The 17992-nt window shown below is 45.0% G+C and overlaps 1 protein-coding gene across 2 annotated transcripts in view; it reads right to left on the bottom strand.

Moving 5' to 3' along the window:
- The window catches only part of MBOAT1 (membrane bound glycerophospholipid O-acyltransferase 1), a 120677-nt gene extending 103189 nt beyond the window's left edge, over positions 1-17488 (bottom strand). Inside the window, exon 1 of one of the 2 annotated variants that reach the window (XM_082637521.1) lies at positions 17136-17488. In XM_082637521.1, coding sequence (XP_082493647.1) covers positions 17136-17231 — 96 coding nt within the window. In that variant the 5' untranslated portion in view covers positions 17232-17488. The remainder of the gene's footprint in view (positions 1-17135) is intronic. The other variant, XM_082637520.1, reaches the window with a different exon arrangement.
- Positions 17489-17992: the final 504 nt, after the last annotated feature.

Here is a 17992-nt window from a genome sequence, read left to right as displayed (position 1 = left end):
TCCATTTCTTCCCTAAACACTGTATCATTTTCCCTCTTCACCACTTCTCTAAAACTGCCTTCTCCACTATCCCAAACAATATTTTTCTCAAAAAATTCAATCCCTTGAGGGCCCTGCAACACCCCTCCCACCCTCACCCATTTCTGTGCTACTAAATTACCTTTCTAATGCTGCGTTCTCTCTGGGCTCCTCCACGGGCACTCAGTGGGGAGCGTTCACCAGGACAAGTCTCTGCTGCGGTCTCATCTCATTTCCGCCCTCAGTGAGTTTGTTCCTTTTCCTGGTTTCATCCACCCCACCCCAACCCATGCCAATGACTTCCAAATCTCCATCTCCCCAGCTCTGATCTCTCATGTCTCACACTGCCTTCAGGGCATTTCTTTTTTGAAATCCAGCTCTCATCTTAATATGGCTCAAGCAGAAGTCATTAGTTCACCTCTTAGTCAACTTCTGTTTCCAGTTTCTCCATTTATGTCAAAAGGAGTTCCGTTCGCCAAGACACTCTTCTAACCCCCTCTGCAACCCCATTGGCTTTATGACTGGGAGAGCCCCAAAATAACCACCAGACAACCTGATATTTTGCACAATTATTTCATTCCTTTGGGTCTTGAAGATCTTTCCTTTTAATGTTTTTAAATACCCAAATACTATGTTTGCTTAATAAAACACAGATGTAAAAATTTTTAAGTTTCTTTTATCCTCTGCAGCAATCGGGGTGACTGTTAAGAGGGTCAAGGTCACTGTGACCACTAGCTACATGTTGGTGACTATCATTCCAAAACCAGATAGATAAATAGATGAAAGAGAGAGCATTTTTATTTTTTTAAATTTAAACAGGACATGGGATTATAATATACATACTGTTCTTCAACTTGCTCTTTTCACTCAATATGATGAATATCTTTCTATCTGACTTTATTTTCTCTAATACTTGTATATAATTCCACAGCTTGAGTATACCATAATTCAATCTAACTATTCCTCTACTGCTTAACATTTAGGGATCTTTCTATCTTTAAATGCCCATTGAGAAAGGTCACTCCTTAAACCACTGACTTATTGTCAATTAATACTAAAACTAGGATCACTGTGGACTGGCAGCTAGATAAAGAAAGAATTCAGGGCAAGCAGGGAGGGACATCAGGAAGGAAGGGAGTAGGCCCTGACAATAGGAGTCATCACCACACAGCCTCTGCTTGAATACTGCTTGGGATGGGGGACTCATGAACTCCAATGATGATCAATTCTTTTATCTACACAACTCTCATTAATAAGAAATTTTCTGACAATTGAAACCTACCTTGCTAAAGTTTCCACCCCTTGAGTTTAATTCTGCAGAGGACACATCATAATTATATTCTTCAAATATCTGAAAACTACTATTATATCCTATCTAAGGCTTTTTTTTTTTTTTTTTTTTTTTGCGGTACAAGGGCCTCTCACTGTTGTGGCCTCTCCCATTGCGGAGCACAGGCTCCGGACGCGCAGGCTCAGCGGCCGGCCATGGCTCACGGGCCCAGCCGCTCTGCGGCACGTGGGATCCTCCCGGACCAGGGCACGAACCCGTGTCCCATGCATCCGCAGGCGGAAGCTCAACCACTGCGCCACCAGGGAAGCCCAAGGCTTTTCTTCTTTAAGTTAAACACCTCTTCTTCCTTCTGTAATCCTCCTCATAGGAACTAGGTTCAAAAGCTCTCACCTTATCTGATTCCAACACAGGTAATGTTTACCTGATAAAAAGAGTCACTCCTATGCGAGGTTCTTTCTCACTTCCTGGGTTCTCACTAAATTTACTAATGTTTCCGCTTGGATCCCCACCTTCCCATTTCACTACAGTCAAAAAAAAAAATGTTTTCTTTTCAGCTGTCACCCCCTTTTTTTTTTTTTTTTTTGCGGTATGCAGGCCTCTCACTGTTGTGGCCTCTCCCGTTGCGGAGCACAGGCTCCGGGTATGCAGGCTCAGCAGCCATGGCTCACGGGGCTCAGCCGCTCCGCGGCAATGTGGGATCTTCCCGGACCGGGGCACAAACCCGTGTCCCCTGCATCAGCAGGCGGAGTCTCAACCACTGCGCCACCAAGGAAGCCCTGTCGCCCCTTTCTTTACTCACTGCCTTCTTCTGCCCCATCTTTTCTGCCTTGAAGTACGAAATTCCTTCATCCCATTGAATCCCCAAGGTCGAGTCTTTTCTTACTCTTCACCAGATGCTAACTGAAAACCCAACTTCCCCTCCAAACGCCACCTACACCCACCTCACTTAAGCTCAGTACTATGCCATAAGCATTTTTCCCTATGAGCTTCAAAAATGTGATGAAGGTGGTGATGGGTAAATGATAGCAAACAATATCCACATAATTACTGAGCAGTTTATTAAAATCTTCCCTATGGATCACCTGCCTCATTTGAAATACACAGACACCCTAATGTATATATATTAGCTCATTTTACAAATAAGGAATCAGGCTCTGAAAGGTTAAATAGCTTGTCCAAGGTCACACATCTACAAAGACTGGCCCTAAGCCTAGAACCCAGCTCTTCAAAGTCTATTCCAGCATTGTCCCTACTATGTTAGAGCAAGGTACAGAACTCAGAAGGAAACACAAACATTCATTACACAGCCTGGGTCTAAAATTTTGTCACTTTTTACAGCTTGCACTCCATACTTCCTTGAGAAGATTTTCGCGTGAATTCTTGTGGCTTAAGCAATATACACTCAGAATGGTCCTGTTGAATGGACAATTGAGATGCAGAATAGCATTTCTATGGTCAAAATAATGAGGAAATATCTCATTGAGCAATGGTAAATGCCTGGAGAGTTTTGTCTGGGGGTGGTTCTGCTGTCTGATGTTACAGGGAGAGAAATATTTATCTTACTAAACAACTATTCATTCATGAAGATTACCTGATGAGGAGCCTGAGGATTCAGGATGAACCAAAAGTCCTTTATATCTTTACTGAAAGTGACTTAGATGCATGCAATGATTTTAATAAATCTGACTTTAAAGCAAAAGTGAATCTAAAGCACAAACACATACCAGTGTAATTGTGCGCTTTCTTTCCGTTCTTCTGACTTGAAAATTCTCTAAAAGCACGCTGGTCCCAATGTTCACAGACATAGCACAACTAATAATCCTTGATTTAAAATAAAAAGCATCATGTTTTAAATAAAATTTATTTTTCAGAACAGTTTTAGATTTACAGAAAAATTGCAAAGATAATACAGAGAGTTCTCATATATCCTACAACCTATTTCCTTTATTATTAGCATCTTACATATAAAGGTTTCATCTGTCATAGTTAGTGGACCAATATCAATACACTAGTATTAACTAAAGCCCATACTTTATTCAGATTTCCTTACTACCCAATGCTCTTTTTCTGCTCTAGGATCCCATCCAGGATACCACATTGCATTCACTTGTCATGTCTCCTGAGACTTCTCTTGGTTATGCCAATGGTTACACAACCTGGTGAATATACTAAAAAAACACTGAATTGTACACTTGAAATGGGTGAATTGTAAGGTACAGAATCCTAGATTAGAAAGAGGACATTAGTGGAAAAATTGGCGAAATTCAAAAAGTCTGGAATTTATTTAATGGTTTTCTATCAGTGTTGATGTTTTACTTTTGACAAGTGTACCTAACATTGAGGAAAACCGGGGGAGGCACATATAAAAACTGTTTGTACTATCAGTATAGTTTTTCTGTGAATTTTAAATTATTCCAAAATAAGTTTTGTTTTGTTTTTTAATTACCATAGAATGTGATCTATTATTATGAAGCAAAGGGCAAACCTTAGATGAGGTGCAAGTCGCTTCTTGAAATATTGGTGAGACCCTTAGTATTTTCACTCGAGCTAAAGAGGGATAATTACAAAATGACACAACAAAGGACTTCTCTGAGGCCATCAAGTTCAAGGCCTTCTTCAGGAAATGAGGCGCATCAGTGGCACACCCCATCTATGGTTACCTAACCGGCATTTTATGGTCCTCATTGACGGCTGCTCCACAGTCTGTGGCTCTTGCCATCTTTTGTCAACTCTTTTATTCAAGTTCATTTCCTTTTTTTGTTTAGGAACCTTCAGTCCAGTTGTTCTTAGAACCATTTTTCCTGCTCGTTTCTAACTTCTCCATATCATCTAAAAACTTTGCAACAGAGAACCAAATCTCAACACATATAACTCTAATAAATATTTGAGGGTTGCCAAGCACACAAGAGATGGTTTTCCAGCTCCCCTAAAAACTTGTAAGTGGTCCATTTCTGAATCATTTTACAGCCCACTACCGTCTTTCTAATTCTCTCTGCAGTTTCCACTAGCTAAGATGCACAGGCATAATTCATTATTGGTTATGACAGTGAAATTGGGTCCCATCTGGTATCTTGATGAAATGATTACTTTTAGTTTATAGCCTCCTTTCTCGCCCTTCTTTCAAACTAAGATAACAAAACTAGCCATCAGATAAAGATATCTATGAAGGCTCTCAGTACCTCAGTAGAAAGATAAACACATGAGTCAACTTAAGTTTTGCAACTTAGGCTCACTATAAAACTGAGGTAAATGTTAACTCGATAAGGCTGAGATTACAAAATGGTCCTTTATTATACTCTTTTTGTAAACTCCACCCCCAGACCCTGCACATTAAGAAAATGAAAAATCTTTTTGTTCTTCCCTCCACAATGTATAGAAAACAGCTCTCTGAGTAGAATTTCATACACAAATTGATTTGCTTCCCTTTTGTTCAATAACCTGCAGGCAGGTTAACACTTACTGTCTGGAGATGAATGGCGATTCTCTTTTGGAATTGAGAAGGGAGGAAAGCCAGCTCAACATCTCTAGTAAACAAGAAACAGAAGCTCTTTTTCACACCGTCTTCTTTCCAGAGGAAAGCACACAAATTCCTAAGGCGTTCTGACCTTACGCTAATGAGGAGGTGGAAGAAGAGAGATTCCAGAGCCCTGAAGGTCAATTCGCTTCAGCCAACATGCATGGAAATGCACACATTTCACTGGGAGAAACAAGAAAGGAAAATATACAGATACAATCCTTTTAGCTACATCCACTGAAAAGTAAAAAGAAAAAGAAAAGGCCTTGGAGGGGGGCCTTTACCCTCAAGAAGGGTTTCTTTACAATCTAAAACCAAGCCTTCCTTGCTACTGTTGAAGGCATTGGAATCACAGAATTTTAGAGCTGCATTGGGCTTAAAGAGCATCACTTCCAGCAGACGGAGAGACCAAAAATTCCGCTGACACCGGGTCAGTGGGAGGCAGCGCCATCTTCATTCCTGGGGCACAAGGGAAAGGGAATCTTCAATGTCCTCATGCCTAAGTCCAGAGTGTACACTCTCCCTCCCAGGGAAATTGGAGGCAAAGCCCATCTTCTGCTCGCCCGGAGCTCAGTGCTCATCCCGCCGCCCCACCCGCCCCACTGTACGTGGTCCCCATGTTCTCCATGTTCCTGGGGACCATGCCAATGTGGGAGACCCCTCCCCAAACCCATCACCCACCCCCACCAGCGTCTTTCAGCGTCTGCTAAAGGACAAGGCCGTTCCTGTAAGCAGAGAAGCAGAACTCTCAGAAAAGGCAGAAAGGAAGTCAACGTCACAAGAACTCTGTAGATGCAGATATGAATCAATCCCTAAGAGACACTGTTAAGTTTTTTTAAAAAGGCGAAGAGTGGAAGAACCGTACACTCTCGTTTGTGTCAGAAAAGACAACAAGATTCTGTGTACATGGCTGCCTCGCCTACCTCTGAAAGGATGCCACTGGCCGCCAGCGGGGAGAGGATCTGAGCAGCTGCAAACTGGGGTTGGGGGTGGGGGCGTGAGGGGGGCGTACACCACAGGGACTGACCTTTCATTACATCCCCTTTTCTACCTTGTGGTTTGATACTAAGTACATAAGCTACCTAGTCTTTAAACTGTATTTATACAAAATAAAAACCAAAAAAATTAATCAAACACAAAACATTACAGATAAATAAATATTTAAAATAAATGGAATTAAATTTTTAAAAAGACAGAGCAAAAAATGATGCCAGGGATAAAAAAAAAGTCTTTGGAGGAAAGAAGTCTCAACGCAGTGACACTCACAGTTAAACCACTTCATGAAATTTCACAAAATGACTTTTGAATTTAGCAACTTCCTCTAGGCCTCAGCAACCTTGTGTTGTATACCTCTGCTGACTGTTTCAAATGAGAAGTACGGAATGATGAATGAGACAAAAATGGGGTTGGGGGGGAGACAACCACTCATTTTTTAATTACTTGTTTGAAATAAGAAGTTAGAACTCCCTGAACAAAACTTTTCCAATGTACCCCTGCTCCTGTTTCAAATGAGGCTTTCAAACCCGAGCTTTGTATTGTTGTTTTGGTAAATAGGCTGGAGAATGGAATATCTGTAATAATACGATGGTTGTGAAATCCCCAGCACCATCCCCCCAGCCAGAAATCCTAACTCAACACTTAAAGCCCCTTTTATGCGTGGACTTTCAAAATAATACTTCAAAAAAGATTAACCACTGATAACAAAGTTATAGGCAGAGCCCCACTATTATAAGGAAGTTGGTAAATGATTAACCAAGTGCCTATTTTTTGCGTGCGGGGTGGGGGTGGGGGCGATCGCCCCCCCCACCCCACCCCCGCACTGAAAAATCGGTTAATGAGTTCATCTTGTGGCAGATGACCACGTTTCTAAGCCCTATGGGATAGTGGGCTTTTAATAAAGCACATTTTTAACCCGAATAAACTACTTCAAGTTACTTTTCCCGCTGATTAGTCTCTATCCTTCTGCTATCCTGGCAAAACTACTAGAAATTGTCATTAACAAGACTGCAGCAAGTTCTCTCTTTGTCTTGTTTACTGAAAGGGTTGACTTACTTAAAATAGAAAGCCTCTGAAAAGCATACAACCAAATACTGTTATTAAATTACACAGACTGAATTCTTTTTACAAGTTGCTGCTACAAAAAGATATTTCCAGATTGTATCTCCTTAGATATAATCTTTCCATGAAATTTTTCCTTATAAATGTAATTCAGAGGCTGTGCTTCAAAAACACTTGGGACTACTTGGGTATACAGCACTTTTTATATATAAGTGACTTGACTTCAAACTGCAAAAGGAAAATTGTACACGTTGTTCACACACAACTTGAGACAACTGGTCCAAAAAAATGATATTAATATCTGCCTTTATAATGGTAAGTAATGCATCTATCTATCAACTCCACAGAATGAAAATGGGAATGGAGAATTTTATATTTAAACAACCCAAGATTCACATTTAACTATCAGTAATTGGGCCATTAATTAACTCTCAAATCAGAAATTAGGCCTATTCAATCTGAAATGTAGGGTCCAAATAATAAACAGGCCTAACCAGTTGGCAAAAAGAACTGGCTCCTAATTTTATCATCACTTAGTCATCCATTCCAATGCAAATTATGTGAATAAAATTCCACTTCAATGGAACCAAGTTTATCTAGTTCTTACTTCATACTAATAAGCATACCAAGATGACTAAGATTCAGCCTCACTCACTGCCCAAGAAGAAAGGTCATCTTTTCTCAGCCTCAGTACCTTTGCTCAAACAGCTTCCTCTTCCTGGCATATTCTGCCTGTCCCACCTGGCCTCACCCCTGCACTTTCCCCTTCTCCTTCTAAAGCAGCAGCTCCCAGGAAGCTCCCCTCACCTTCCCCAGGACAGGCCCAGGAGTGCTGAGGCCCATGCGTACACATTTTCTGGAGCATTGAGCACATTGCTTTACAAGAGTTTACACGTAATTAAGTAATTTACCAAGTGCATATTGGTTTGTCTCCTAGAAGGCAGAGATCCTAATTAATCTCTGTATCCCGCTTCTAGCACAATATTTGGCATCCTGTACTCCATAAGCAACTACAGAGAGAAGCCTCTCAGAATCAGGCAGGGCAGAAAGACGATAAAGATCTGAGACATAAAGTAAGAGGCACCATGTGGGAAAAAAGAATGAACTATTGCCATTTGCAGCAACATGGATGGACCTAGCGTATATCCTACTAAGTGAAGTAAGTCAGACAAAGACAAATATTACATGATATCACTTATATATGGAACCTAAAAAATAATACCAATGCATTTATATACAAAACAGAAACAGACTCACAGACATAGAAAACAAATTCATGGTTACCAATGGGGAAAGGGAGGGGGGAGGGATAAATTACAAGTATGGGATTAACAGATACAGACTACTATACATAAAGTATGTAAGCAACAAGGAGGTACTGTATAGCACAGGGCATATATGTACTGTATATTCAATATATTGTAATAACCTACAATGGAATACACTCTGAAAAATATACATATAACTGAATCACTTTGCTATACCGCTGAAACTAGCATTGTAAATCAACTATATATTTCAATTTTTTAAAAAAGACAGAAACACACACATAACCAATAGGCAGACAAGTAGATATGCATATACAAAGTCAATAAACATAATCCCCCCCCACCAAAAAAAGAAGCACATACAGTATGGAGAGAGTGCTATGGAGAAACAAAGAAAATAAAATCGGATCCATTTGGCCCTGGGGGAGGGTGGGGGGATGATCTATAAGGGGAGAGGAGAGAGCAAGGCCAGGGTTACAGAGAGCAGACAGGAGGGGATGAAAAAGGAGATGAGGATGAGGACGAATGTCACGGAGAGGGAAAAGTGTGAGCAGAGGCTGGAAGGCGTGAACGACGCAGTGGATCTGAGGCGCAGGGAAGAACGCATCCAGTGCGCTGATGGTACAGCGCCCAGGGAAGCAGTGGCTGGGATGCGGGGCAGTGACTACGAGCCAAGTCTGCAGAGGCAGTCCTGGGTTCGAGCCCTGCCCCTGCCCCTGCCCCTGCCCAGCTCCCAGGCTGCCCACCCTCTTTGTGTGCAGCTCCAGGAAAGACCACAGGGCTCAGGGTCAGTCGCTGGCCGCGGCCTTTACCAGGACTCTGGGCCTCCAGGGGACACCTCTACCTGCCCAGCACCCCGAGGCTCATCCCTGAGCCTCCTGCCCGGCATGCAGGCTTGCAGTCATGGGCTCCTGACTTCCTCCTCCGCCTCCGCGATTTATCTTCCCCCCCCACCACCTCCCTCCCACTGCCGAGGTCCTCCTCAAAGCCCTCAGTCTGCCCTGCTCCGGAAGCCTCGGTGTCTTTTCCAGTTCTCTCCCTCCCTCTCTTAGCCTTGCGGGAGAACTGTCCGCCCCCAGGCGTTTGCTTTCCCATTTTACCACCACAAACGGCAAGGAGAGAGAAGAAAGTCACTGCTTTTCCAGATTCCCCCATTGCTGCTTTGGACCATTTTTCTTCCACCATCCTTCTGTCTTTTAAGAATATACTTGTGGACTAAAAGATATAAGTGCTGTACAAAATCAGCCAATTATGTGAAAGTAGCGTATCTGCCTTTACTGGGTTTGTCATTAATCTGAATGGAAAGACCTTTAAAATTGACTTCTTTAGAAAGCATCTGAATGCATTTTGTTTGGTACTGTATTTATTCAATAAAGTGTTTAAGTGGTGCCAAGTGTGAACTGGGCCCTAGGATGGTGTCCGTTGGAGGGAACAGGGGGTGGTGGGACTGAAAGAACAGAGCAGGCTGACCCCCGGCTCAACAGGCTCAGCCGCTGCCTCCTTTGATAAAGGGGCTAAGAGAGCTCTTCCAACGCCCTTTGAGAGGCACCGTCCTTCCAGCCAGGAAGTACCTCCCTCCAGACCCCACTCTGGGTCCTAACATTAAATGAGATGCGCCCTGGAGAGTGGCTGGCTGAGTGCCTGATAGCAGAGCCTGTCATACCCTCTCTGGTTCTTCTTCATTGTCAGGATCTACCAATCTACCTCCACGTTCCTGGAGAGTTTAGGTACCCCAGAGTCTTTCTCTCCACCTCACATCCCCAGTCACCTGGGCAGCTTCAATGTTTAGGAGGGCGATCAATCAAATCCCCCAGTTCCTTGGCTTGCTAAACTGAATCGGCTTTCACCCCTTCTCCCATGGCCACACCTTGACTTTCATCTTTGCCCAGGGAAGCTTCACTAGGAATCTTCAGCTTAAATATCCTGGCCCCCGGCTCTCTCACTTCCCCTGCACCCGCCCCTCAAAGTCCCTCCAATCTCCAAATGTTCCCTTTTCACTGCCATCACCTCCAACTACTTGTCAGCATCTTTCAACACCCTTACTTCTTAACGTTCCAACAACCTTCCCTGCAAACGTCCAGCTATTTATTTCACTTTTGCTCCTACAAGGAGCTGCTGAAAGACAAAAACCACATATTGGCACAAATCCTGTAATTTTTTATTTTCAGTGCATTGATTATACTCAGCAACCCATTCAGTTGACCCCAGGCCGCTCCTTCTCTGTTCCCCCATTAGGACTACTCTAAACATCCACTCATTGTCAAAAACCCCTGCTCCAGCCCTGCATCCTTCAGCCATGACCTCCTGCCCCACTTCACAAAATGAAAATCCTTTCACATCTTAAACCCTTCAATGCCTTCCCTTTGATGGTAGTAATGCCTCTAAACTTCAGGTAGCACAAGAATCACCTGGGCAGCCCTGTCACTCGGATATGTATTTGGATTCACTAGGTCTGAGTCAAATCCCAGAAGCATAGTTGGCAATAGATACTGATGATGGTCCATCCACCAAATGTGAGGAAAATTAGTCTAGAACAGGGGTCTCAAACTCCAGTCCCCAGGCCAAATCCAGTCCCTGCCTGTTTTGTGTGGCCTGCATGTTAACTATGTGTTTTTACATCTCTAAAGGGTTGGGAGAAAAAATCAAAAGAAGAAAATTTCACAACATGTGCAAATTACATAAAATTCAAATTCAGTCCATAAATAAAGTTTCATGAGAACACAGCCAGGCCCAACGATTTGCATATTGTCTATGGCAGGTCTCACGGCACAATGGCACAGCTGAGTCGTCGCAACAAAGACCGTACTGCCTGCAAAGCCGAAAATATTTACTGTCTGGCCCTTTATAGAAACAGTTTGCTTCCCCCTGGTCTGCAGGACGAAGTACAAACACCTCACCAGAGCCTCCCAGCCTCCTCATGATGTGACCCCTGCCTCCCTCCCCAACCTAGAGTCCCAAAATCTTCACAAGGGCAGCCTCACCAGCCACTTCAGTGGACTCAGTTCCTTGAACGAAGTGCACAGTTTCACACCTCCCCATCTCTGTATGTGCTGTTCTTTCTACCCACTTTGCCTGACAAATACCACTTCGGCCTTCAAGACCCAATTCGTGGTCCTCCCCACCTGTGAGATGTTCTCTGACAACCACACCTCACCCCCTCCACTGCGCTTAATTAATTTGTATCCCAATTACCTGTATACAGCAGTGGTTCTCAAACTTTTGGGCATCCCAGCACCACCTAGAGGGCTCATTAAATCCCCCGCTGGCTGGGTCTGCCCCCAGAGCAGCAGACAGGGTGCCAGGCAGAGAATAACATTTCTAACAAGTTTCAAGGCTGATGCTGCTGGTCCAGGCACCACACAGGAGCAACACTGGTTGGCTTCTGTGTCCCCACCCCACCCAACAATGAGTTTTTCGAGGATGGACCCTATTTTATTCAAGTTTGAATGATAACAGCCTCACCCAGTCCCAGGAATTCCTGGAACACGGCAGAAACTCAGTATTTGCTGTTTGTAGTCTAACCACATGATGCTCCTCCCATAAGCCAATGATTTCACTATCAGACAGTGAAAGGGAAATTAAGTGGGGAGAGGAGACCTAGCCCGGTAGGAACTACTGAGGCCAAAAAAATTAATGAAGTGGCTCTCTGCAGGATGGACATTCTGTGACCTGCCATATGCATCCTGAGCCAGCGGGGTCAGCTGGAAAGCCCCAGGGTGGAGAGTAGATTGTTCAAGTCAGAAACCCAAGAGTACAGCCTGGAGGCAGCGCCAACAGGGGGAATGTTCTGTAGAGGACCCTCCCCACCCCTCCCACAAAGATCCATCTCTCTCCACTTTAAAAACAAGATTCTGGGGCTTCCCTGGTGGCGCAGTGGTTGAGAGTCCGCCTGCCGATGCAGGGGACACGGGTTCGTGCCCCGGTCTGGGAAGATCCCACATGCCGCGGAGAGGCTGGGCCCGTGAGCCATGGCCGCTGAGCCTGCGCGTCCGGAGCCTGTGCTCCGCAACGGGAGAGGCCACAACAGTGAGAGGCCCGTGTTCCACAAAAAAAAAACCAAAAAAAAACAAGATTCTGTATCCAAGTCTGATAATGCATATCATTAGCATTGGCATATATTGCTACTAATGGTAAGCATTTGTTGAGCACGCTACTACTTGCTTGGAATACCAGGATAGATAAAACCTAGACTTCAAGGAGACTTTAAATTAGTTTGAAACTCAGTATTATAAACCAGGCAGGATACCTAACAAAATAAGGTAACATTTTGTGTCAAGTGTCAAATATAAACCGTGTCGAAGGTAACAGTAAATTCCACAAGAGTCCAAGGTGTCCTGTGGCTTTCCCTTCTCCGTTCCACTAAGGTACCACCTACAAACCTCTGTTAGTACCTACATAGGTCTGTGGGGACACAGCACGTCCATAGGTCTTTTGTCTCCTCCATGGGCGTATAAACGCTTCAAGGATAGAAACCTTGATTTTTTTTAATCCCTATATTCCTAAGACCTGACCAAGTCCCTGGTACTACTAGTGTTAAATAAATATTTAATAGATTTAATAATGACTGTGGAATGTGAGCTGAGCTTTTAACCAAGGGCAAGATTTAGATAAGAAGAGAAAATTGAGGGTTGGGCTTTCCAAGAACAGGCGAAAGAACCAACCAGGTGACTGAAAGCTCCAGGCAGGTACAGAAACTGTGGTCAGAGGCCCCGGTGGAATCATCGAAACCCACCGCTGATATCACCGTGAGTCGAGAGGGTCAGGCCTTCAGAGCTGGTCTTCACTGATCCTGCCTTTTAAACTGTAACACAAGCTTACATAAATAGGCCTAAACCTGGACTGCTTTAATCTCAAAAATCATTTCCTGGCACTCAGAGTTCCCCACCACCAAACTGCAAATTCCTTAAAGCCAGGAGTTTCTCCTCTTGCACAGCTCCTAGGATATGACCGTGTACCACACAAATTAGGAATGTCAGTATTACCGTGTCTATCCTGGTAGCTGAGTCGACTTTGCAAACTTCGAAGGCTAGGATAGTTTAAAGACAGATCATTCCATACCCCACGACCAAAACAGAGTGGAGAGGGCATGAGCAGATGATTTAAACAAAAAAATCAAACAAAACAGTCATCCTCAGTTCTTTGCCCGAGCTCCACATCTGCTCGAAAGAAACTCATTCTAGAAACACAGTTTTCACCAAACTCATCTGTGAGGCACCTGTGAAGGCCCCTAAGTCATCCATTTCCTATACTCTGGATTTGAACTGCTGTGCTCTAGTCTCTAATTTAATAAGATGATTTTGCATTTAACATCTTTAGGAGGAGACCAGGCTAGTAAAAGTCCCTGGAAACTAAAATCATAGACTTTTCCTGAGTATGGCCACAATTGCACACAGGCTCCCCCCCATAAGCTAACAGAACAGATAAATGGAAGAATCAGATGAAAAATAATTAAAGACAGCCACTATGGAGAACAGTATGGAGGTTCCTTAAAAAACTAAAACTAGAGCTACCATATATATGATCCAGCAATCCCACTCCTGAGTATATATCCAGAGAAAACCATAATTTGAAAAGATACATGCAACCCCAATGTTCACTGCAGCACTATTTACAATAGCCAGGACATGGAAGCAACCTCAATGTACGTCGACAGATGAATGGATAAAGAAGAGGTGGTACATGTATACAATTGAATGTTACTCAGCCATAAAAAAAAATGAAATAATGCCATCTGCAGCAACATGAATAGACCTAGAGATTGTCATACTGAGTGAAGTAAGTCAGACAAAGACAAATATCGTATGATATCGCTTATATGTGGAATCTAAAAAAAAAATGGTACAAATGAATTTATTTACAAGACAGAGTCACAGATACAGAAAACAAACATGGTTACCAGGGGGAAAGGGTTGGGGGAGGGATAAATTGGGAGACTGGGACTGACATATACACACTACTATTTATAAAATAGATAACTAATAAGGACCTACTGTATAGCACAGGGAACTCTACTCAATACTCTGTAATAACCTATATGGGAAAATAATCTAAGAACGAGTAGATATATGTATATGTATAACTGATTCACTTTGCTGTACACCTGAAACTAACATAACATTTCAATCAACTGTACTCCAGTAAAAATATTTTTAAAAAGAGTTCTTCACTCACATAGTAGAATGTTCAACAGATATTTCAGGTTTTGCAAATAATAAACAACTTGACACAGGGAGACCCAGAAGCCAAAGACATTCTCACAAGTGCAATCAATACAGAAATTACAAATATACGTGTGAAATGTTAAGACATTAAGAAAAGGATTCACTATCTTTAAGTGGCATATGAAGAACCACTCGGGCAACTTGAGGTATATGTTTTATCATTGTTAGCAAATTGGAGGCCAATAAAAAGTCACTCTTTAATGGGCCAGGAGCAAACATGTATCAAGGACTGGGCTCTTATCCTAGGACTGTCCTCCAGATCTGGCTCCACTTTTCTCTTCCCAAGTTTGTGCCCCAGGGGGAGCCCCTGCAGACCACATCGCCCAGGTGCCCCAGGCCAGCCACGCACTGGGGGCCACTGCAAGAGATGGAAGGGCCAGGGGACGGGGAGCACAAGGGCTGAGGTTCTCTCTCTACTTCCGCCCTGTATCCTGGCAAGAGGACTTTCTCCCCTTTCCCTTGCCCAGGTCTTGGTACCTGAACATCCTCTATTGGTTCCCTTAATGCCACCCACACCTCTCTAAGTAGTTCATCAAAGTTTCTTCATTGCTATCCATTGAGTTGAATTGTTTCCTGCCAGGACCCTGTCTGATACAAGGACTGTAGGGCATTTTATATCTATATAAAATGTCTCGGCTCCAAAAGGTAGGTCTTTGTGTCGTCTCCCATTTTACACGTGAAGACACTGAGGCTCCAGGAGGGTAGAATACCAGCGAGCAGTCATAAAGGAAGTTTCCTGGCAGAGCACAAATTACCCCCAAGTCAGTCTAACAACCAAAAAGCCCCTGAAAGTGCGAGGGAGAAAAACACATCAAGCTTCCAAACTCTCAAGCCACAGTTTAGCCTCAAACCACATTATTTATGGTTTGGGATTCTCCCTCGGCCTGAAATGAGCCAGCTGGGGCATTGCCCTTTAAGTGCTTCTTCCACAGAGAGTCACTTAGATTTGACCCTGCTGGAGGGCAGTGGGGTTTCCTAAGATCTAAGAGATCACAGGTGCTCCTTCCTTGCCTATCGCCCACATTTTTCCTTCAGTTCATCCCAGAAATCCCTCCCTTCCAGCCTTAAACATCCCACAGGCTCTCTTGTTCTTTTTTATAAATTAAAACCAGAATTCCTTTGCCAGAAATCCAGGAGATGGAGGATGAGGGTGGATGCGGTTACAAAGCACTTAATAACATCATCCTAGGCACCTCTCAGTCGTCAATCTCTGGGATTCATTAACAATCTAACTCTTTCCATACAAAAAACCTCCCTGGATTCCTCTTCTCTCTAGCTGTGCTGAACTGCTGAAAATGGAAAATGCAATTAAAATAAATTGTGATGGATAGTAGAGGGGTACGTACCAACAAAGTCCCCTGAAGGAAATTCAGCTCTGAGTTATGTTTCATTTCAGGGCTAAAGAATTTGCTATTATTTCTGCCTTTGCAGGTCCCTGGCAGTCACTACACTCTCACTACAAGAACAGGCATTAGCAGCTGATACCTCTCCCAATTTCCTGACCATCTGGATTTTACAATTGATGGCCGACAGTCAGATCAGGTGGAGTTCTGAATCAGATCCTCAGAGGGAGCCAGGTGGAAGGGTGGCTCAGTAAACAGCATCTGAATAAGGGAAACATCTAGGTCTCACTTCCTCGTTGCTGAGGGAATGTGAGTGGAAAGAGCCACAGGTATACTCTTGTTTGAAGGAAAAAAGAATTTTTTAAAAGATCACTAGTGGGCCCTCCCCCAGCATGCCTTACCGAATTCCATTTAAATAACATACAGCTGACCCTTGAACTACATAAGGGTTAATCTGTCTATAATTTACTGTCGGCCCCTTGTATCTGTGGTTCCTCGGAATCTGCGGATTCAAGCAACCTCGGATGATACAGTACTGTAGTATTTTCTATTGAAAAATACACACATATAAGTGGGCCCATGCAGTTCAAACCCGTGTTGTTCGCGGGTCAACTATATTTATTGACTCACTGCTAAATACAGGGCCTATCTAGCCTGCAGCACCTAAAGAGACAAGAAAAGGGGTTAAGATAGCCTCAACCCTCGGGAAAATTTCTTACCTGGAATTACTGTTGTTTGCTGCCATTTTCAGTTTTAATGGTAGCAGACAGTTGCTGGACAGTCCAAATACCTGCAACAGTGCCTCTCTTCTCCCACTAACCTGTCCTACTAGGGAGCCTGGACCCCCGAGGGTAGACCGACTGGATAACCTAAGGCCCTCGGAAAACCACAGCATCCTGTGTCCCTCCTCCCTTGCCGATGTTGATCACAGGTGGTACAAAATAACTGTCACCCCGATTCCACAAGCCTCACTGTAGAAAACCCAGGTCTCTCATTCAAAAGCTACAGGCTTTTGCTTATAGATCACTCAGGTTCAGTTTCTAAGTAGTTTCATCTAACTTAAAAATAATAAAGACTTGACTACACTGATGAAAGAAACACTTGAGTCATTTATCAGAATGTTTTAGCCCTGGGTTACAGGAAACGAGGAAACCCAAAACTTCAAACAAAACAAAAAAGTTTATTCGAACCTTCTGTGCAAGGTATACCAATTTTTTTTCACACTTACAGGAGAAAAACATCAATTGAAAACCAACAAACAAAACTCCACCTGTCTAGTTTGTAGCAGTGAAATCTGCTATGGGGGCGGGGACGGAGGTAGATAACATCCCCACCAACCCCCCCGCAGGCTTCACGCCCGCTCCGGCTCGGGGAGGGTTCCCGCGCTCCCGCCCCAGCCGCGGGCCGCCCGCCCGCCGTTACCTGGTCCAGAGGGATGCCCAGGAGCTCGCTGAGCGGGTGCAGACAGGTGGAGCCCGTGGTGCGGTAGGAAAGGCTGGGAGGAGGCTCTGCTGCCATCCTGCATCTTCGGGAGGCGGCAGCCCCGGCCCCAGGCCGCGCCACCCCGCTCGGCGTCCTCCCGCCCGAGTGCGCGCGGGTGGCTGTCCCGAGGGCCGCACGGCCGCCTGGCTCGCGGGGACCGAGCGGCGAGCCGGAGGACGCGACCCAGCGCAAACTCTCGGCGCGCAAACTTGGCGTTGGCGCAGTGGCCGCGGGCGCGGCAGGAGGGCTGCGGCCGAGAGCGCTTGCTTCCCGCTCCCCTCCTCTCGCCGCTCATTGGCCCGGCCGCCCGGGACTGCCCGGGAGGAGGGAGGAAGGGAGGGAGGAAAAGTAGGGACTCGGAGCCCGGCCCTCGAGCGCCCCCCGGCCCGCCCTGCCCGGGCCGACCCGAGAGGGAAAGCGACGACAAGGGCGCCGCCGCCTAGCCCGGCGCCTGGTGGCGCGCGGCCCCGGGGGCGGGAGGAGCCTCTGCTCTTCCTTCGCCCGAGCTCCCCACCCTCCCTCCCCGCCACAAGAAACGACCTCCATCCCGGTCACCCCGGCGGGCTCCTTGCGCTAGGGAGCCACCCTGACCCCACCCCGTTCTGGTTCCGTCGCAGCGTCGGCACCCCGGCCCTCCCGGTCCCCGCGCCGGCTAAGATTTCCTGCGCTTTCCTTGCAAGGCTTCCCCCTCGCAGTCCTTGCGGCAAAGGGTTAATCTGCCAGGGTCTCGAAGCCCAAGGACACCCCGAGGCTCCCAGCCAGCACCCCAGCACCCAGCCTCCTTTCTCTGCTTACAT

The sequence above is a fragment of the Mesoplodon mirus genome (genome assembly GCF_964341445.2).
Source record: "Mesoplodon mirus genome assembly, chromosome: 12".
Classification (NCBI taxonomy): domain Eukaryota; kingdom Metazoa; phylum Chordata; class Mammalia; order Artiodactyla; family Ziphiidae; genus Mesoplodon; species Mesoplodon mirus.
This window is presented reverse-complemented; position numbering and strand designations above follow the sequence as displayed.